Source organism: Cydia strobilella, chromosome 6 (genome assembly GCF_947568885.1).
Source record: "Cydia strobilella chromosome 6, ilCydStro3.1, whole genome shotgun sequence".
NCBI lineage: Eukaryota > Metazoa > Arthropoda > Insecta > Lepidoptera > Tortricidae > Cydia > Cydia strobilella.
This window is the reverse complement of record NC_086046.1, coordinates 20,991,714-21,014,823: the sequence shown is the minus strand read 5'-3', so window position 1 is coordinate 21,014,823 and position 23,110 is coordinate 20,991,714. Positions and strand designations below refer to the sequence as shown.

The window sequence follows — 23,110 nt, the reverse complement described above, 5'->3', positions numbered from 1 at the left end:
AAAAGTACACAAACCCCACGACTTTGTTTGCATGTTATCTGACTTGTATTAGTCTCTAATACTTAAACTGTGAAAATTCCATTGCTTATAAAGCTGGCCATACACACTAGGGTACAGTTCAACTACACAGGTAAAGCTGGTTAGAAAACTGCGCAGTCGAATGCCACACACGCTACGTTTTACCTGTACAGTTGGCAAAACTGCGCAGGCTTACCCTAGTGTGTATGGCCAGCTTAATAATAACTAATATTGTTTATATCCTCAACTCACGCGCAATAAAAGTAAATTAGATAGTAAAAGTAACTATACAGCCCCGTTGGCAATTCCTTATATAATTTATAGTAATAAAGCGTGTTGGAATTTCCTGTATAAACTGGTCCTATTATGCTGTGCTAATAGAGACAGTGCTCAAGCATATCAACTATTTAGTTGATTATATTAGATGCAAAATGAATTGGCAATAAATGTTTTTCACCTCAGCAGCTCGAACAAGCCTACTTTCGTCCAGGGAGTGAAGAAAGTGCGACTTTCCTCACTCCAGGGAGTGAAACAAAGTAGCTTAATTTAGTGAAGGTCATGAACTGCCACTTCATACTTTGATTACCTTTTTTTTTCGTAATACATTTTAACCTTTAATATGTTCTCACTACTGAGGTGAATAATTATGTGTGCAACACGAGAGCAAAGTTATTTTACATCTCGTGTTTTTAGTCCCTCGCTACGCTCAAGCTCAAGATTCTGACTTAGAAGCACTCGCTTTGCTCGTGATTCAATTATAGAATCTTTCGCTTTCTCGGGACTCAAAATAAACACTCCCAAGAAAAACTTTCCTCTCTTGTTACACAAATAACTATTGATAGGTAATAAGAATGCTTATTTGAAACGCTTATTAGTTTTCATTTCTATAATGGATTATAAGAATAATAGCTTATTTGAAAAAAAAAACCAAACGACGATCATCCTTTCATGGCACTGACGGTATTTTTTACACGACTGCCCAAAAAGAGAGTGTAATGTTTTTCAATTCAATTCAATATGTTTAATTCAGGCAAAAACCCATAGATAAAAATTACAAATTACTTAATAATAATACATAAAATAAATTGAAATTACATTACATTAAAATTACAATTAAAATTTTTGTCGAGTTTTTTTTATATTAAATTATCGCGTTCAAAATGTCATACACAAATTAACAGTTAAACAAATTAGCCAGTTTTACTAGAAGCATTTGCGGCTTATTTGCCCCACTTCTGTGGTAAGACGGACCGGATTCGCCCGGAAGAGAAGTCGCATAGACTTCTTACACGAGATACTCGGGAAGTGACGAATTAACTCGTAGATACATCCGTGCCCTTAAGAAAGCCATCCCATTTAATGTACACATCTTTCTCGAATGTTTAAACCACAAACTGATTTTGTATAGAGAAACTTACTGCGATCTGCGACATTATACTGTAGTTTCCACATTTGTAATAAATAACGCAAATCAGATCATCTAGTAGGACAGTGAGTATAAATTTGAATACCTTCTGAGAACTAGTAATAGATACAATAGGCAAACAATAAGGATTATTTTGTCATTTTGATCAATGCAATGCGTTTCAAGGATTGCTATGGCAAAAAAAGCTTTCAACCAGAGGAAACAATTATTGAAATCCCGTTTATCATGCAGAAGCAAGAAGCTACTGATTAAGGTGTACATCTGGAGTATAGCCCTTTATGGAAGTGAAACGTGGACAATGACCCTAAGAGATAGAAAGAGAATGGAAGCATTTGAAATGTGGTGCTGGAGGCGAATGGAAGGCATTAGTTGGAGAGACAGGATAACGAATGAGGAGGTGCTAAGAAGAGTGAGTGAAAGAAGAGCTATTCTGAACACTATTGCAAATAGACGCGGGAAAATGATTGGACACTTAATACGACACGACTACTTCTTTAAAACTATCCTGGAGGGGCGGATAGGAAGGAAGCGGGGTAGAGGAAAACCCAGACGCAGCTTTTTAGATCAAGTGAAAGAAAAAGTAGGGGTCGTGTCGTATCAAAAAGTCAAAGAGCTGGCGCGGGATAGGGAAAGCTGGAAGATACTCCACCGACAAGAGAATAACTCTTAAGTTAATGATGATGATCAATGCTACAAATACTAGTACAATATTGTACAAATAATCAAAAAAGGTATTGCAGCAGCGGGAAATGAGAAATGTTACTGTCATTGCTGTCTTCGCGACGCTCAAATAATCATTTGTTTTACAAGGGAGCAAAGTCGTTGTTTAACCTCTCGTGCTAATATTGATACCCGAGCAAGCGAAAGAGTCCAAAATTGAACCACGAGCGTAGCGACTGGTTCGAAAAATGAAATCTTGAGCGTTACGAGGGTTTCAAGGCACGAGGGTTATACAAATTTTGCCACCGAGTGTAACACAACATTTTTCATCACACAAGGAAAATACTAACTGTAAAGTATTAAACAAAATCAAAGCAAATCCATTCAAAATGAATGTTATTAAATATATATCATTCAAAATCATCATTTAAAAGTTAATTCTATTCTAAAAATTAAATTTATTTAGAAACAAGCAGTCTTATAAAACATGTAGGTAAATAAGCTGACAGCTAGAATTTCTTATAATGTAGACCTATACTCGTAGTTTCCTGTATGTAAAATTTTTTTTACTACTTTACCTCACGTATGAATAAAATGAAACTTATAAGTTTTTGAACAATCAAGAGAGCCTTTACCAGCTGGTGTGGTGAAAAGGTCATTATTTAAGTACATACGTCGAGCGGAAACCATTGCATCACCCTGACTAACACCCAAACAAACAACGGCATTGTTTAGCAAATCGCGTGACCAGCGAGGTGACAATGCAGCATTTGTGACAGGCGCGTGCCCGTGGTATACTGGACAGTTTGACACTTTTAGCACTAGATCAATAATAAACAGAAGCTCAGCAGAATAATAGGATTGATGGAAATGTGAATTAACCCATTTTTTTATTTGGGACAAAAAACAGTAACACGCAAGGGCACAGAAATAGAGTAACAAAGAATAATAAAGTGTAAGACCACAAACATCGTCCACAGATTACTACATTACCTACTGATATATCTACAATATATGGCGCTAGTTAACAATATATAGGATAAAAAGCTAAAATTGACAAAGCTACGATTACGAAATAAGTTTGTGGATACATTAACAAATTCATATTTATGGCAGCAGAAAAAGTTTTATACCATTGTCCGAAAATATGTCAACTGACGCGCGCGGTTCAGCCCGATATCAACTTTCGCGCATTTCATCAAGATTCGCGATGGCGCGCCGGATATGAAAACAACGCCGGCGCACGACCACCCCCAATCGAGTTTTCTCTCTGCCAGCGGCGGCTGGTGATTCTATATTATGGGTGTTCACTATCACAGTAAAAAACTACACATTCAATTAACCGACACAAAATACGGTCATTGAACTCTCTTATAGAATTTCGCTATTACGAATATCTTGACGACCGATAGACGCTAACTGCAGTTCATTTTACAAATGGATTATGTGCTAAATTGTTAACACATCGGTTTCGGTCCAAGCAAACTCACCGCACAGCCGTCGCCCGGCCCGCCCGCGCCCGCTCCAAACAAGACATATGTACTTAGGTAGGTAACACGATAAACTAAAACACCTAGTTACTTTTATCACAGCGACATAACACAACCACGGTGTTTTTGCATATTGATCTTATTTAATGACATATAAGTTTTTGTTTTTGACGAACATTGTTACGAAAGTTCAAGGTTTTCCTTTTATATTGAACTCGAGTCGATTTTGTAAACTTTTTTCACATTCTCCCGTTAAATTCATTCATTTTAAATACCTCACAACAAACAAATTATGTGCACTTACTGCTTAAACTCATGGTTAATTATTTATAATAAAAAAATGCCAAAATTCCATTCACGCGCGTACTTTAAAATTGACTACTAACTAAGGTCTGTTTACAAACAAGTGACAATATGGCGCGCACAATGCGCGCGCATTCGACGAGAGGGCGCAAGGTCAAACGGGCTACGGAGCGCCGCTCCAATTTTACCTCTTTCTTCATAGAAAATCTTCTGTTTCACGTGCGGAACTGTAGCGAAACTTCTCTTTCGCTCTCATTGAATTTCCTATTGATTTTATGTACTAAATCTTTTTCATAGGAGCGCAATCCAAAGCGCTCCGCTTCGCGCGTTACCTATGATTCCTATGAAATTATAGGAGTAGGCCGAGTAGTATAGGCCGTCTATAAACTTATAATGAATAAAGGTAATTATTTAATTGGTATTTTACTTTTGTACGATAGATCTTAAAGAGTAATATATTAATTAGGCACTATAATTTCATTATGATTATTTATGGGAGTGCACTGCACAAGCGCTCCTTAGAGGAAGCCGCGCCTGCTCTCTGCATCACATTTATCATACAAAATTTTATGTGACTTATGATACTTAGGTATAATCCTCGAATTCATGCACAAAGTGAAATGGGGATTGAAAGATATAGCACGGGAGTACTAAAGAGAAATTGAACAATTTTCACGCGGACAGAAATGCAGACAGAAGCTTCTATAATATACTAGCTTTTGCCCGCGACTTCGTCTGCGTGGACTTAGTAACAGCAGCTAAAGTAAGTATAGCGCCTGGAAAAATTCTCATAGCAATTATTCATATTATGCACACAAATTACCAGGCACTTCATTAATTATCTCAATTCCACCCCGCTTTTTGCTCTCTTAAGGGATGGTTTTAGGGATAAAAACTATCCTATGTCCTTCTCAGGGACTCAACCTATCTCTATGCCAAATTTCATCTAAACAAAAAAGTATGAAATAGGCTAACGAAAAGAAATCATGCTGTTTTAGACACTGGATAAAAACAATAATTCGTTACTGCACGGAGAAATTATCAGCTCTAAAATGCATGGAGCTAGTGCTCAGACTGACACAACACATATCTATAGGTGCACTTTTTAAGAGCCAACAGGAGTGGTCATTTCTCCATAGCAAACGTATTCGACTGTTTCGTCCGTGGTTTTTGAAGCTAGAGGAATGATAAATAACGTGCGCGTCTGTGTGCGTGCACCACACACACGGGGATATCTTCTTCTTGCTCGTGTAGAGGGATCAAACTTCTTAAAACTAAATTTTTGGCTGCCAATGTTTTGCCACTTCTAGCCCTCGGGGTGTGGCCCTCAGGAGATCTTCCTCAGTGCACATCGTTGAGCACAGAGAACACTGTCTCATGTGTATTGTTGTTTGGGTTACTCCACACTCGCAGAATGTATCACCTTGTCGCCCAATTCCCCATCTCAGAAGATTATCTTTTGACCGACCAACTCCCGTTCTAAGTCTGTTAAGGGCTTTCCATAGTGCCCACTTTTCCTTTCCCCCTGGAGGCAGGCGGGGATATGGCGGCAATATTCACCTTAAAATCTCAAAATTGAAAATTCGTTCAGCTCCTGTTTCGTCTTAATGCTATTATTGATTTTGCTTTAGTGCTACTCCTTCTTGTGTAAACTGAGACTTTACTCCTAATGTCAGGAAGCCTGCAGCGCGCGCACGATCATTAACGTGATAAATGGGTGTAGTCATTAAAGACCAGATTCTGTAGTAATTAGTGGAATGAAGACACAACGCTGCGGGGAGCCGGGCAGCCATCTTAGATCAAATGCAATGATGTAAGCGCTCTTCGATAATTAAGTACCTACCTAAGTACGGTACCAATTAAAAAAACCGGCAAAGTGAGAGTCGGACTCGCGCTCCGAGGGTTCCGTACTTTTTAGTATTTGTTGTTATAGCGGCAACAGAAATACATCATCTGTGAAAATTTCAACTGTCTAGCTATCACGGTTCATGAGATACAGCCTGGTGACAGAGAGACAGACGGACAGACGGATGGACAGACGGACAGCGGAGTCTTAGTAATAGGGTCCAGAACGCTAAAAACGGAGGATAACACGATGTTTTTGTATGTTTGTTACGCGTAGTTACGCGATTACTCCGCCAATACTGAATAGATGTTGAGATACTTTTTTTAATTAAAAGAACACCATCATCTTCCTCGCGTTGTCCAGTAGGGTGGGTCGCTTTCGTATGGGGAATTTTAATTTATATATATATATATATATATATATATTTTCTAATAGTGATCGCGCTTCCGAAGTGCCATTAATTCAGCCGCCGCTGCTGCCGTCTGGACAGTCCGGTCAATGTGCGAGGCGGGTTTTAATTACTCACGAATAATAAATACTGTTTCTCTCTTACGAAATTCGTTCTATGTGGATATTCTAGCTAACCAGATGTGAAACTATGCATGCCCGAACGCTATGTTCATATATCTCGTAAGGATTGAGATTTCAAACAAACAATTTTAACTTTCCGTTTTTAAGTAAAGTTAAGATATCTTTTATATAAAAATACAAACAATTCAATCCGGCCTTCACCACTGGAGGGCTTCGTCACTTTTTCTTTAATATATGACATCTATTACAGTTTTTACAAACAATTCAGTTTATACAATTTTCAGTATAAAATATACGTAAAGCAAGCGCGCTGCATGCGAGGCACGTAGCAGTCGCGATCGTAAATGTAATCAGATCATCGCAGCTAATTGCTCGTGCTGATGCCGTCATGATAGTGCATGGAGCTATGTGAGTGATCTGCTACGGTACTCCTAGGTACTGCTACATACTGGGATAAGCTTGTAGGTCTAATACAGTCGGTTCCCTAACATAAGTATCCACTTTTCTATATAATTAGTGTGGCGAATGGCAACGTGCGTACTTAAGTTGGGGCACCGACCGTACCTGCTTATGTGTATAATTATGATAGATATACATAAAAATATAAAGTAAGCTATAATAATATATAGTAGGTATGTACAACGGGGAGACCTCCGAGGAATTGTTCGGATTAATGCCTGCCGCTTCTTTCCGCCATCGCTACGCGACATTGCCATCTTCACCAATTAGATGGTTGGCAGTCCTCAACTGTGCTGCACTGCTGCTTGGTGAGGTCGTGGTCGCGGCGGCGCCGGTCCTCACCCGCGTCCGACAGCCGCCCCGACTTGCGCCGTGTAACAGTTATATTCAGGTATTGGTAGACACTCACCAGAGAAGCGGACCGCTGTTGTTGGGTGAAGTCGAGGTCGCGGCGGCGCCGATCCTCGCCCGCGTCCGACATCTGCCCCGACTTGCGCCGTGTAACAGTTATATTTAGGTATTGGTAGACACTCACCAGAGAAGCGGACCGCTGTTGCTGGGTGAGGTCGTGGTCGCGGCGGCGCCGGTCCTCGCCCGCGTCCGACATCTGCCCCGACTTGCGCCGTGTAACAGTTTATTCAGATATTGGTAGACACTCACCAGAGAAGCGGACCGCTGTTGCTGGGTGAGGTCGTGGTCGCGGCGGCGCCGGTCCTCGCCCGCGTCCGACATCTGCCCCGACTTGCGCCGTGTAACAGTTATATTCAGGTATTGGTAGGTTGTAGACACTCACCAGAGACGCGGACCGCTGTTGCTGGGTGAGGTCGTGGTCGCGGCGGCGCCGGTCCTCGCCCGCGTCCGACATCTGTGGACATCTGCCCCGACTTGCGCCGTGTAACAGTTTATTCAGATATTGGTAGACACTCACCAGAGAAGTGGACCGCTGTTGCTGGGTGAGGTCGTGGTCGCGGCGGCGCCGGTCCTCGCCCGCGTCCGACATCTGCCCCGACTTGCGCCGTGTAACAGTTTATTCAGATATTGGTAGACACTCACCAGAGAAGCGGACCGCTGTTGCTGGGTGAGGTCGTGGTCGCGGCGGCGCCGGTCCTCGCCCGCGTCCGACATCTGCCCCGACTTGCGCCGTGTAACAGTTTATTCAGATATTGGTAGACACTCACCAGAGAAGCGGACCGCTGTTGCTGGGTGAGGTCGTGGTCGCGGCGGCGCCGGTCCTCGCCCGCGTCCGACATCTGCCCCGACTTGCGCCGTGTAACAGTTTATTCAGATATTGGTAGACACTCACCAGAGAAGCGGACCGCTGTTGCTGGGTGAGGTCGTGGTCGCGGCGGCGCCGGTCCTCGCCCGCGTCCGACATCTGCCCCGACTTGCGCCCGCTGCGTCATAAAACAAAAACAAAAAATAGTTATTTGTTTTACTATTAGGGCAATGGACATATTTGTCCGCTCCCGAGTGAAATAGAAAATGTTTCACCACACCAACGAGAGGAAAATACTAACTGACAAACATTATAAAACCAGTACAAATGAACGTTATTTTGTATTTATTATTCAAAGTCAACTTCAGGAAACAACTCAAAAATTGTATCAGATTACTTTGCCACTGCTGTGGATAGAATGCAACTTTTTCATCCGTTTTTAACGAATAAAGAGAGCATTCACAAGCTGATGTGGTAAATTACTTTTCATTTATTGTACCTTCTGACTTGGATATTCCAATCTAATAATATAGGTACCTATAATTACAAGTCTACCATAAAGATGAATTCAAGTATATATATATATAAAACTATTTCGTAAAATCTACATACATATACAAATAATAGTTTAAACAGATACTATGATGTCAATAGAAACTAAAGAATATAGAATTTTCACAACGTTAGCCTTGAGAAGTTGCTCGAGTTTCTGCCACAACACAATCCGGCTTTTAGGTTACATTAACTTTCGATCTCTGACAGATAATGTTGTTACATCACAATGTGTAGTTTAAAGTAGCTTAAAGAATTCACTAATAAAACGATAAAATTTACTATTTCTCGTTTAGGTACTTATTTTGTTTATTGGCTCAACATTAGGGTAGTTTATTATTTTCTCGATGGTGTTTAGTTTAATGGACCTATTGGTGCAGCATCTTTAGTACTCGTAAATCTATAGATATGGGATGTACCACATCTATTGTATGTACCTATATACGGTTTATTGCATGGTAAATTAATCGTATATAATGTTAGAGATATTGACATAGTCACTAATCATATTTTTTTATCAGCAAGGATTGTTATAATCTTTGGAATATTCGTGATTTCGTTTTGTTTCCCGTTTTTCTACGCAAAGGAACATTTTAATGTAAATAGCATTGCTTATTGCGAACTGTATAATTCTCGGATGATATTTCGATGCGTCTTTTAACCACGCTTTTAGATATTATAATATTTTAGTTGGACAAGCTTTTCATATGACTCAGAAGCCCCACAACTCTTAATCTCATTGACATCATCATTTAACAATTTACGATACTTTGATACCATCGACATTGAGTATCATAACAACCACGAACCTTGGATAGTTTACCCAGATACCACGATCTGATACGATGGGAACATGTTAACAGATATATCGATAGCATTCTCTTGAACAAGAAACAATACTGCAATAAAATATTAACTTTTATCTCATTGTATCTTTAGTCGGGCAAGTGGGGACACGGTGGTCGTAAAAACTTTGCAGATAGTGTTGTTTTAGCGTTTTTTTAGGGTTCCGTACCCAAAGGGTAAAAACGGGACCCTATTACTAAGACTCCGCTGTCCGTCTGTCAGTCTGTCCATCTGTCTGTCTGTCACCAGGCTGTATCTTATGATCCGTGATAGCTAGACAGTTGAAATTTTCACAGACGATGTATTTCTGTTGCCGCTATAACAAACAAATACTAAAAAGTACGGAACCCTCGGTGCGCGAGTCCGACTCGCACTTGGCCGGTTTTTTTTATAGTACATGTTATAAAAATGCTAGACAATCTTGACGTACATGGCAGGTTAATAGGGTTGTTTCATAAACATAAATTAAATTGTTTTATACCGGTCCTGAAATCTATCATATCAATATGTGTATGATTGTCTCAAAATATTTAATATTTGAATACACATATCTAGCAATACCGCTGCCGATGACCATCTTTTGAAGAAAATAAAGCTTGTTCGATTTTAATTCCGTTGGTATAAATTCAATTAAGCGCTGTTCAAGCCCACCGGTGCGCAAGAGTGCAATGTTAATCCCATAGCTTTATCATATTACTGACGACCAGTATATACTGACCTTAAACATGAATAGTTATTTATTACAGTTATAGATAGGATCGCTGATAATGAGAATCTCGTGAAAGCCGAGGACAAATCCATCTATGTAGGTATAGGTATGTACTTGCATAAACTTGGCTTACGAGATAACTACCGTGTGGGATGTTGACTCGACGATCATTGTCCCGATAGATAGTCGTTTCAGTTAAGGGGCTACCTGAGGTTTTCATCGATTTTTGACAAGTTTTGAATCGTATCTCCTACTTTTGCACACCATATAGAATTATAAGACAAGCGGCTATCGATTCTTCAATCTTTTATCTCCATTTTTGTCTACCGGGTTGTAAAAAAAATGAATACTTATTTATTTATGACTGCTTTAAACATTGTCTAAAAAAAATTTTTTTCGTATCTCGATTGCTGTGAAAGAACTTACTTATACGAAATCTACATATTTGGGTTCGTCTTAGACGTCTCTAAAAATTTGTCTAAGGTTTTAATTTTAAACTAATTAACACAAAAGTTATGGCCAGAAAACCAGTTTTTTGGCCTAAAATTGTTCAACTTTGATGCCAAATATTTCGAAAACAATGAACTTTGAAGTAAATATGGGATACTATATTGCTAAAATCCGTTGCTGTTAATATGATAAGCTACAAAAAACATTAGAAAACTAAGAGATTCAAATCGAAGGTCATTGGGGCATGGGATCCCCTTAATGGTCTCATAGCGAAGAGCTACCAACACCTAGAACGACTCTAGCTAGATGACTGGACTGGATAGGGTCAGATACAGCGGCAAGTTAGGTTAGATTTTTTATACCGTGTTTATATGTATTTTGTATTGTTTTTGTATGCATCTCTTTGTAATAACTAAACTAACTAACTAACTAACTAACTAACTTTTATAATTAAACATGACCTAACTTAAGAAGAAAAATACCTAAATAATGTTTATAATGTCAACACGAAAAACGTAAATTAAACAAACTAATGCTAGTTATATTCTATGCACATACTCTGTTCATGTGGACCACTAATGTCAAAAAGAAGTATCCACTTAGAGCGGCACATACTGCAACCCTATGAGGTACAGAACATTACGGCCCAAAGAATCTGGAATTTTCTGGACTCAACGGGCATTAGTATAGTCATACTTGTTATGGCCATTTTTTGCCCGGATGCTGCACTTCATGATAAAAGCAAGCCGCTTTGCACAGTGCTAGTAGGGACCAAACTGAGTGATTTGACCCGCAGCAGCGCAAGTTTCACCCCTTAGGAACAGAGATGGCGCCACTTCTTTAAAAAATATTTCAAAAAATTCTACAAGCTAAACCAATGAACCGATTTAAATATTTAATATCTCAAATGAAAGCTCATTATATACATTACTTTAAAAAAAATACTAAAAAAATATATACTGATTACTTTCGACAAAAAACGGCATCTTAAGTTTTTTTTTTTTACTCGATTGATAGTTTTTACTTGGTTTCTCAAAAAAAATGTACGGAACATGAATAGCTTAATACATGTATATATTACTGAATAAATAACAAGTATTATAAAAAAAACCGACACCGATACCTCTCATACTTCACGAAATATAAAAGTTTGAATGTGAGTGTAAATTTCTTCAAAATATATTTAAAAAAATTCTACAAGCTTAACTATTTGACCGATTTCAATGTTTAATATCTCAAATAAAAGCTCTTTATATACATTACTTATAAAAAAATACTCATAAAACATATACTGAACCCTTTTGGCAAAAAACGGCATCTTAAGTTTTTTTTCTTACTCGATTGATAGTTTTTACTTGATTTCTTAAAAAAAATATTATGGAACATGAATAGTTTAATAAATATATATATAGTACTGAGTATATAAAAGTATTACAAAAAAACCCGACACCCATACCTTTCATTCTTCACGAAATATTTAAGTTCAATTATGCACGTTCTTACAAATAAATCCTTTAAAAGAAATCTTCTACCGCAGTAAGTGCACTGATTAAATATGGCAGCTCTGGTCATCAAGCACTAAGTTAAGTCGGGGTCATTTCATGGCAACCTTTCAAACCTTCGTATTCCTTTACATACGTTTTTGTTTTTTACACCCATCATATTTTCATGTTAATATAATTAGACCAGGGCCTTAATGCACTTATGCGTACAATGCATGCAATGTGCCATGAATAAACGTTTTATATTTTCTATTTCTTTATTATTAATTATTGTAGGTTACCACAAGATGCCGATATTAAAAATAAATGGATCAATGCTACTGGGCAAGAAAATTAGTTTCCGCAAAAATATAGCACCATTTGCTAGGAGCATTTCTTAGAGAAAGATTTCTGGGGATAAAATTGCCATACATCTCATCTAGCGTCCACACGCAACTTAGTTACTAATTTAGTAATTATTAGTGACATTCGGGCTCACTAAATTAATAAAGAGTGTTCCGTACCACGCAAACTAGCGTCAAATATTGGAATTTTGCCGCCCCCTTTCCTGATTTGATAGGTCACAATCTTACAATCAAATCAAGTGGGATCGATGAGCCAGTTTCATGTATGCTTTCACACCATACAATTAATTTGACAATTTAATCAGGTTGTCCCGTCTAGATTGGCCTTAAATGCTGCTACAAGTAAATATATTGTTAAAGACGAATACTTACCTATGTAAGTAATTGCAGATTTGTGATAACAAAATAACAGCAATACCGAGTATAGACCTTTAAAGAACTATGATTTTATCTGTTTGACTTTAAGATATATTTAATGTTCACATTAACAACCTAGTTGGTCAATTAATAAGAAACAAATTTCTAGTTAGATATTTGTTGTACTGTACTACATATTATTTTTCATAAAATCACGATTATCACTACCTATATTATAATCATAAATAAAGTATCATCTAAATGTGTTAAAACATACGGTAATGAAATATCAATACCTAACTGAACACACAAATATCGATAAAACACTCCGATTACACTGTCCCCTCCCTATATCGTCGAATGGAAAGAAGTTCCAACGGTTAGCTACTCGCAGGCGTGTAGAGATCTCGAAAACACCAGTGTAACGTGACCGTGAGATCCGTAACAAACCATGCGTAATTAGACCTTCCTTATACTGGTTTTTTAGCCCTTTTCTCGCCTGTAATAAGTAAGTGATTTTAAAATTATATAAAATAACGCCATCTGGTGTTGAGTGGTTGTATTAGGTGAACGTTGAGCGAGCTTTTGTGAGATGAATGAGATAATGAAAGAGTCGTATGTCATATAGCTTTGACATTATATTTTAAACCGTCACTCATGTAGCCTACAGTTGATATTCGTTCGAGAAATGTCCACCGGTAATAACCTTTTGGTATGGAAAGTTGCTACGAATCAGAGCAATTTTGTAAGTGTGTGACATATTTTAACGTGGCTATGAATGTGTGAGTTTAGCGACACTGGTTTTCATACTAAATAGGAGTCATTTCACATCCACTAGTTTATTAATTCGTGAGCAAGATATTGAGTCAAGTTATTGACCATCTTGGATTCAACTCTATCATTGTTTGGTTTAATTGTCAATTTTGTACGTGTGCATTATTCGCGTTAAGATAAATAAGAAATAAATGGATTATTCGTGTTAGCTGCATAAATTAGAAAAAAGTGTAAAATTTGTTATTTCTAACTAATTTTAATTGAACTAGTTGAAAATAAGTAAAATACCTTTGAATCCGAGATTTTGCCGTGTGCTTATATTCGATAAGGTACATATAGTATATGCCTAACAGTTCGCCCTAGAAAAAACCTTATTTTAAAAACTAACTAATTTGACTGTGTGCACGAGCTTAGAACATCACTCCCACCTTTTCTATGCTAATTCGCGTAATTCCACCTAACAGCAATGTTGCTCTTCGGCACCTACAGGTACTAATTGGCTACTACATAGTTAGTATTAAGTAAGTACTACTAGTTAGGATAAGTTTATTCTTTAAACAAAATTAGTGGGTGGTGGACAGGATAGTATAATGGAACTTCGAATCCGATATAAACAGTCTCCATTCTCCGTCGCATTGATCTGCGAAGCGCAGAAGGTACCCTAAGCCTGGTTATGTCCTTAAACTACGTCCAAAAGAGAGGTATAGTTAGTGAATGAGAAACATGATATGTTCGAATTTCATTGATTTGTAGGGTTCCGTACCTCAAAAGGAAAAAACGGAACCCTTATAGGATCACTTTGTTGTCCGTTCGTCCGTCCGTGTGTCTGTCATGACTCTATATCTCGGGAATACCTAGAGGGATCGAGTTTAAATTAAAAGGTGAACGCAAAAAAAAGATACGGCAGTTCATGCCGCAAAAAACGTATATTTCGACAATCAAGGGAATCAAAATTTATAGGATACTTCCCTTTGACCTAGAACTATGAAATTTGGCAAGTATTATAGTCTTACACTACAAGTACAGGAAAAAATCTGTAAACTATAAATTTGTAAAAAATAAGTAAAATATTTTTTTTATAAAAAAGAACTTAAATTTGTACGGAACCTTCGGTGGGCGAGTCCGACTCGCACTTGTCCGGTTTTTCTAATGATGACAGGGTTTAATGTTCTAATTTAATTGATATAGGATAGGTACCTGCAGTAAATTATTACAAACTATTATTATTATTATTACCCACTTTTAACCTTTTCTCATGGGCATGTATTGTTTTCATTACAGTGTTTGTTTTTCCATTTACCTACTTCCCACGTAAAAGAAAATGCATATTATGAATAATATGTGCCTACAAATCATAGGGTTATAAATAATAATATAGATAACAGATATCGCATTTTACAGTTTTTCACACCGAGTACCTGTACCTACCCATCTTAATTACTGGTTAAATTATTCTGTTTAAGGTACACAGGAATATTCTTTCACATGCAGTTGCTCGTACTTCTGTTAGTTATGTTACTGAATATAACAGGCATTGATAAGTTTAGGCACACGTCCTTTATGTCCTTCGACTGATGAAGTGATGATGCAGTAAAATGCTAAGCTTGCTTGAGTCCCTTCAAGTTCCAGGCATCCATATATTTCCAAGTAAAAAAATTACTTATTTAGTTTCGAACTTTGATACTATTTGCTGACTTGTTTCGCCAGTTGGAAGTAAGGGATCTCAGAAGTTTAATGAATACCTTACCACAGAATAAGTTATAGTATTATCATACAGAACGGCCACGCACCGCCCCGTCCCGACTCGAATTACCTCGCCCCGCGACAGAAATCTGGCGGACTTCTGGCGTGCTCTCAGTACTATTTTCAAGCAACTTACTCACACTATGACGCGTGTACGGACGTGCCGTTCACACATAGAAACGCGAGTGATTTTTGATGTATAGCGTGTCCGCCCTGTGACCTTACCTTGAGCTGGCCAGTTTGCGGTGCGCGCGCCGGCCGCCGCTGATCATGGACAGCGTGGACATAACCGCCGACATGGCGCCGTCTCATGCGACCTGCAACAATAAAATACCTCACTTTAACAATAGCTTTTTACTTTACTGCCACTGGCAGTGAGCAATAAAGAGTGAGCCTTCTTCAATGCTCCTGACGCTTCCCGAGGTTGCCATCACAGGCGGTTTTTTACACACAACCCCTGAGAAAACAAGTTGAGATGGAAAGAAGTGGTAGTTAGGTAACTATCCACAATACAAGTCACGTATCTCAGAGGTGGAGTCCCATAACAACCTTCCAGCTGAATTTAAATGGCCAAATACCTCGTTGAGTTGAGCCTTAGCATTTCTTGTTCGGGTTAATAGCATTCTACTTTAACAGCTACAAGTAATTCCCAGCAACTCGTTATGAAATAATACGATTGGGTATAGATGGAATCATATCAATTGAGCTAATGCACTTACCTGTTTACTCAAAGAGTCAAGAATACAATGCCATTGAGTGGTAAACCACAAATTAGGATAACTACCTCGTAGTAAAAGCAAATTATAACCGCCTTGAAATGTTAGTATAGATTAACGACTCTATTTTTTAACAATAGGCTACAAAATACACTAACTAAATAATGGCTAACATAACTTTATTTGCATTTTACAACCGTCGACACCCAAAACGAATGCACTCTGTAGAAAACCATTTGTTACAACATGTTATTAGACCATTTTAACGCCATTCAACAAGGAATAAGGTTAAAAATTAAATATACATGCAATGCACTTCTAACTTATTTTGTAAGTAACTAGTTGGCGGCTACGAGAACAAAAGCAGATAATAGTATTGTAATAATACAATGCCCTTGTTAGTACAGGTAAGTGCATTAGCTCAGTTGATATGATTCGATTATACCGACGTTGTGCAACAGGTCCATATATATAGTCTAATACATTATGAAAACAGTGACGCTCCCTGGGGGATTTAAATCATCTTCCTACGCAATCTATTATAATAAAATGTTTGCCCTACTTAGCTTTATTGAGTAATACCCAATGGAGGCCAAACTATAATATAAAATCATATCTAATCTCTCAAATAATAGTAAAGCTACCTATAATTGTTAAACCTTTCGTATGCCTTTCAAAAATTTGCTACTGAATTAATGACCTTGAAATTGTATATTACAGTCCAAATTATGTGGTACGTATACGGGGCAAGGCATACGAAAGGTTAATGTACTTACCTAATTGATTTAAAAGAAACTAGAACAATAAATAGATATTTCTAAGAAGAATAAAAACATTTCACACGAATATGTTCGATCCGCTTTGTTAATTTTTTCTCTCGCCATTCACGCGGCTAGCTAATAAGTATAATGTATATGCTAATGTAGAATGGTGGTGATTATTCAAGAGATATACAACGAAATTATTATGTCAGTTCATTCATGTATGCCATTTTTTGTAATTAAAGAATCGTCTGAATGCATAATTACTGCTCAGCTCATAATCATTGGTCATTTGAATATAAGCGATTAGTTTTAGAATAACATTTTTATGGTTTTATGTTTTTAAATTGCCATTAAAGTGGTTTCATCAGTTTGCTTTGTTCTAACTTTCTTTTTCCTCCAAATAGAGAAGCGGGAATTATCTCAACAGTAGGTTTCTTTTTTAGGGTTCCGTACCCAAATGGTAAAAGCGGGACCCTATTACTAAGACTTCACTGTCCGTCTGTCCGTCTGTCTGTCCGTCTGTCACCAGGCTGTATCTCATGAACCGTGATAGCTAGACAGTTGAATTTTTCACAGATGATGTATTTCTGTTGCCGCTATAACAACAAATACTAAAAAGTACGGAACCCTCGGTGCGCGAGTCCGACTCGCACTTGGCCGGTTTTTTTGTTTAATTATATTACCTACTCAATTTAGAGAAAGTATTATTCCTAAATTATTCTTTAATTTTGGACGATTGTAAATTATGTGGCCAAATTGAAATAAAAATTAAGGAATAAATTATAGATTTGAATTGAAATATAGTACATATTTATTTTGTATACCTTTGGAATTAACCAGACAAAATAATCTATACAGGTTGTCTTTCCTTTAATCAAATCGACATATTCCAATGACGGTCAAAAGTTGAATGATATTCTTTGTACGAGTGCACAAGCTACAACTGATAAAAATTTACTAACAATAGATTGCCATTTCAAATAATCGATTTATAGTATTTAAATAACAGTAAACAAACAATTTGTATATTTTCGGGTAGTCACAACATTTATTGGTTAACCAACCAAATACAAAACCGCTTGGATCTGTCACTAAACGACCTGACTTTAAGATACATTATTTTGATCATGTAATGCTTTCAACTACCCTCAACTTGAGGGTAGATTTTGTTTATTTAAATACCTAAAGATACAGAGTATGGTCATTTTTTGTTTCTATTTATTATTTAGGGACTTAAACCAGTTACATGATTATGCCAGCCGAGTACAGTAATTATGTAAGTTTCTGTGTCGGTGTGTCCTTCTCCTTGGCCCACCGCAAAGGTTGTTTGTGGCGAGCCGAAGGGCGTTGCAAGCTCGCCAGGTGGTCTGTCTGTAACACCGATATATTGTAACAACTATGCTAGGTTTACACAAGCTAGGCATTTGTCATTAGTACCATTGTCGACATTGTTAACTGACCATATTGCCACGAGATATGGCTTGCCATGGCAACATGCTGAGTGGATATCCTGTTTGACGTCTTAGTGTTTTTTTATTTCTAATACCTGATTAATAATACATAATTTGTATAATAAATTAATTTGTTGTGCGTACAGAATATGTCGTTTAAAAAATGTGTTTATTTAGTTCCTAATAGTTTCTAATGCCTAATGGTCGGTTAAGATCGGTACTTTTGGTGCCACGCTTTAAGGGAGAAATAGCATGAGTGTCAACAGTCAAACATCTGATTTGCTAAACAATGCGACTTCTATACAAAGTACGGATACTAAACATAAAACCAGTTAATGTAAACCGCGCATAATGTGTGGTATTGTTTATCACATAATATTATTGTGCGGTAGATGGTCATTACGGCGGAGGCATGTCGAGCATGTTTGTTAACGAGTTGTTTATGAGGAATTTATCTCTAAATCCTTCTAATGTAACATTACGCAACGTTAATTAGTGTAACAGTTTATTTTTCAATAGTTCAATGAACCTAAAAGATTCATTATAGTCACATTGACCGCCCTGAATCATTTATCAAAGTTCATCAATGGCTTATGATGTGTCTTAAATGTCTTAATGGTCGCGTCTTTAATTTTTACCGCTATGGATAAAACATGCTTGAGTTTCATAAATTGACAGATCAGAATCGGTTGTCTCCACAGCGAAAATGAGAAAATATTGCGACAATCAAAATATAATTATGTATATTATATCTGTATCGTTAGCCACACCTATCGATACTCGAAGTAGCTTATCAAATCGTTTTGTCATGTTATTGTGTAGAATGCGGCGTCTTTTTTACTACTCATTCGTTTTAATATGTATACTTACTGAAAATGTTTTTCACTAAGATAAATATTTAAATGCGATAGCAATCTACACGCTAAAACAATTCGTTAATCGCAGATGTCATACGTGAGTGTTGGGGTGATATTTCACGAGTAACCTATCCACTATCATAGAATAACATATACAGAGCGATACTACTGTCATAGTAAATTTTGTAACCCCAGTAAATTCACTGCCATCTGTCGACACACTTTAAAACTAAAAATGAAGATTTATAAAAATACGATAAAATGTATTTAAAAATAAATTTTTAACAAGCAGAAACGTCTGCGATCGATGCTATTAAGCTTAGAATAAATTTAAAAGTGGAAAAATTACTGCCTTGGGTGAGACTTGAGGCCGATCCAGAGGCCGTGAGTTCAAGTCTCACCCAAGGCAGTAATTTTTCCACTTTAAAAAAAAAAAAAATGTATTTAAATATGGATAAATGATTTTTTTATTTGCATTAATTATTTTTATGATTTTGACCCATGATCTTTCACTGATATGCGTTAAAATTGTTAAATAACAAACGAAACCGTCAACGCCATCTATACGACAGTAAGCCAAAGCTAGTAGCGCCCTCTGAACGAGAATCAAATTTTCTTGATTTTCGAGGCACGTTTTTTCCTTAGACTGTATCCATCTATTACAGAGTTATATCTATCTTTGCCACTATTCATGTCTTAAGGAGTTAAGCATCTAGCTTCGCTCGACGCCGTATTAGCTAATAGTTACAAAAACCTTCCGAAATACGTAGATAAGTAAATATTATCGATATTTTTTTTTCTTTTTTATACTACGTCGGTGGCAAACAAGCATACGGCCCGCCTGATGTTAAGCAGTCTCCGTAGCCTATGTACGCCTGCAACTCCAGAGGAGTTACATGCGCGTTGCCGACCCTAACACTCCTCTCCCTCGAGTTTTGGCAACCTTACTCACCGGCAGGAACACAACACTATTAGTGTTAGGGTCTAGTGTTATTTGGCTGCGGTTTTCTGTAAGGTGGAGGTACCTCCCCAGTTGGGCTCTGCTCTAGAATGACATCCGCTGTCCTGTGCCCTACCACACAAAGCGAGATGTCTTTCACAGTGCCCATACCTCTCTTTTGGACGTAGTTTAAGGGCATACCCGGGTCCGTATTTCTACTATGTAATATGAATGCGAAAGAAACTGTCTCTGTCTGTTACCTTTCACGCTGAACCAATTTAGATCAAATTTTGTACCTAGTGAGATAGTTCGAGATTCAAAGAAGTACATAGGAAAGTCTTTATTAATCATCATTATCATTGTTCCACGCAGACGAAGTCACGGGAAGAAGCTAGTGTATTATTTAGGCAAAGAGTACAATAGGTACTCGTTTATTTATTATTCTCTACTCAGAAATCCAATTTAACTTTGAATTATTGTATTTCTTAGATGGCAAATCTTAGTTTACGAGACCGCAAATATCTACAAAGAAGAAAACAAATATTTGCCCCTCACTAGCTCGGAAAGTTGTCTTTTATCCTTTAAAACAAGCGGGGAAAAACGCATTTTATCCACTAGTGGGGAAAGTAATTTGACCTTGGATGGAGCGTGTTTAAGTAGCTTGACAGATAACAAAACGTAAAACGCTCATAATAATGATTCGTTTGATATTAATTATCATTAAACAAATGGTTTGAGAATCTAATAAAAAATACCAAATTTAGCTTTATTTAATGATTTTATGTCAAACCTTAAAGTTCCATAAAAAACGTTTGTTTTTTAATAATGATGTTAAATATAATTCTGAACGCACAAGTTGAGTCGATGCAATTTCAAAACGCATCATTGATATTTCATACGTCAGAAATGTCAACATTGTCAGCAAAATTTTTACTTAAAAACTTCTCACGTAAAAATACAGAATTTCCAGAGTTTTTTGTTATAATATCGTAAAAAATGAGTGATTTCAGTGATGAAGATGATCTAACGCCTGTGGATGTTGCACTTTCCTCGCTATAGTGAGGTGAAAAGTTTTGTGTTACACACGGGTGCAAATGTATTTTACTTCTCGTGTGTTGAAACACTTGCTACGCTCAGGATTCTATTTTAGAACCACTCGCTTCGCTCGTGGTTCAACTATAGAATCCTTTCGCTTGCTCGTGTTTTCAATTCCACACTCGCGGGTAAAATACTACTTTGCACCCTTGTATAACAAATAACTATTCTCAGTTTATAGTTTAAAAATATCTTAATTCGAAGATTCATGTGAAATACGTGACGCAATCCGACCAGAATTCTGATTGCCTAAACCAATTACTATTTTACAACCTTTTCCGAGTTTCTAAATGTTCATTTCACTTTCCCGCTCCCACGGGCTTTTGCGATTTGAATTGAGTCTTTTAATTTTGAACTCTTACTTTATAACCTCGAAATAATTAACAAGTCATTTTTGGACAGATGAACAATGTACAATTTTTCTACAATTAAATTGAATTTGTAAATAATTTGCTAACGAAGCCTAGTGTTGTGGGTTAAAACGCGTAGGCAATTGCTAAGAGAATATGAAAATTAACGAATTAACCAAGGGACTTTTACTGCATGAGTGGGAATCGAAGAGTAAAGGACTATCCACACGAGAAATTGATGAAGCGCATCGACATATACGTTGATGATTCAAAGTTGCGTTTTAAATCATATCTGTATACAATGCAAGCATCGCACATTTCTCGCGTCAGCATTTAATATAATGAATGATTGCTGTTTATGCGATTACGCTTTAATTCGATTTATATTTCAGTTTACGTACATACGTGCTCCTAGCTAGTACTCATTATATACCTTGGTTATAAATAAATAAATATACATAAATCAGTGTTTCCATCAAGAGTATCAATCTTCAAGATACAAATCAACCATCAAGAATCATATCAGCTCAGATGTACAACCCGTACAATATCAGAACAATGTCCATTGCTGGACAAAGGCTTCCCCAAGGGATCATCACATTGGTCAGTCGAACGCATGCGCCTCTCTACATAACCTTGACCAAATCATTGGTCCGAGATACCTCTACTATGTAAATTTCATGCGTTACGTTATACGTCTTTTCGTCTTATAATATCAGCATTTTTAACTGAGCATTTCTTTGCATTAAGATAAGGTCAATTACCTACCGTTGACTATAGTGCGTAGTCGCCAAGAATAGTTAAACCTCACTGTTTTAAATCAAATACAAATAATTAAATAATTAATCTAATAGCGGGATGTGAAAACTAGCATTTAATTTAAATACAACCAACCTGTGACTGCATTCCGCGGCGCGTGCTACACTTGTCATTACATATCATTACGCTCATTACACTACCGTTACGGCCCATTACATGACTGTATATCACCGGTTAAACCATAGGTCAAGGCATCATTATGGAGACCGCAGATCTTTACGGTTACAGTAGGTACCATGTTAATCTTAATTAGGTTAGTAATGACGAAGTCTGTTGCGGATAGCTGTATTGTTTGTGTGTAATGAGGACGCCTGTTGCTGATTTATGGTTAACGAAGCCTAAGTACGTTTCGGATTTTTTCAATTATTTAAATTAAATTAAATGAAAATGAAAATGAAAATGAAAAATGAAAAATATATTTATTTTGCACACACAAGGATGGGAATTTGCAGATGGAGTATACATGAGGTCCAGGTTGCGCGCATACAGCGGTACATTTATAACAGAATGAACAGGGCCCCCCAAACTAGGCATAGCCTGTATCTTGGGCGACCAGTTAGTGAATTAAAAACTAGATTGAAAAAAAAGTAAGTCTAAAGGTAAAGATAATAAAGGTTTATTTCAGATCATAACAATCCACAGATTTTGTTAGTTTATCTTAAGCTAATTGTGTTAGTATAGTTGGTTACATCAAATTGTCAGTAAATAAGAACAAAAAAAACTATACTCGTCCTTTTCTTTTGGGTGCTAATGCTAATTCCCTATGGCGAACCATCCGCCAATCAGCGATGTAACGAGCTTTCATTAGAGCGCCTCGAACAGGGCCTCAATGCAGTGTGCAAGGCCTCAGGGCGTCACGCGACAGGCTTCACTCTATAATAAAGCTACAAGG

The 23,110-nt window shown here is 37.3% G+C and overlaps 1 protein-coding gene across 3 annotated transcripts in view; it reads right to left on the bottom strand.

The window, feature by feature from the left end:
* Positions 1-23,110, bottom strand: part of LOC134742272 (uncharacterized) — a 138,750-nt gene that overhangs the window by 52,178 nt on the left and 63,462 nt on the right. The window contains exons 2-3 of one of the 3 annotated variants that reach the window (XM_063675319.1): positions 15,452-15,543; positions 8,037-8,127 (exon numbers count right to left, since the gene is read on the bottom strand). In XM_063675319.1, the coding sequence (XP_063531389.1) occupies positions 8,037-8,127; positions 15,452-15,525 (165 nt within the window). In that variant the 5' untranslated portion in view covers positions 15,526-15,543. Of the gene's footprint in view, positions 1-7,142; positions 7,226-7,268; positions 7,352-8,036; positions 8,128-15,451; positions 15,544-23,110 lie in introns of those variants that run through there. The other 2 variants (XM_063675317.1, XM_063675318.1) reach the window with 2 other exon arrangements.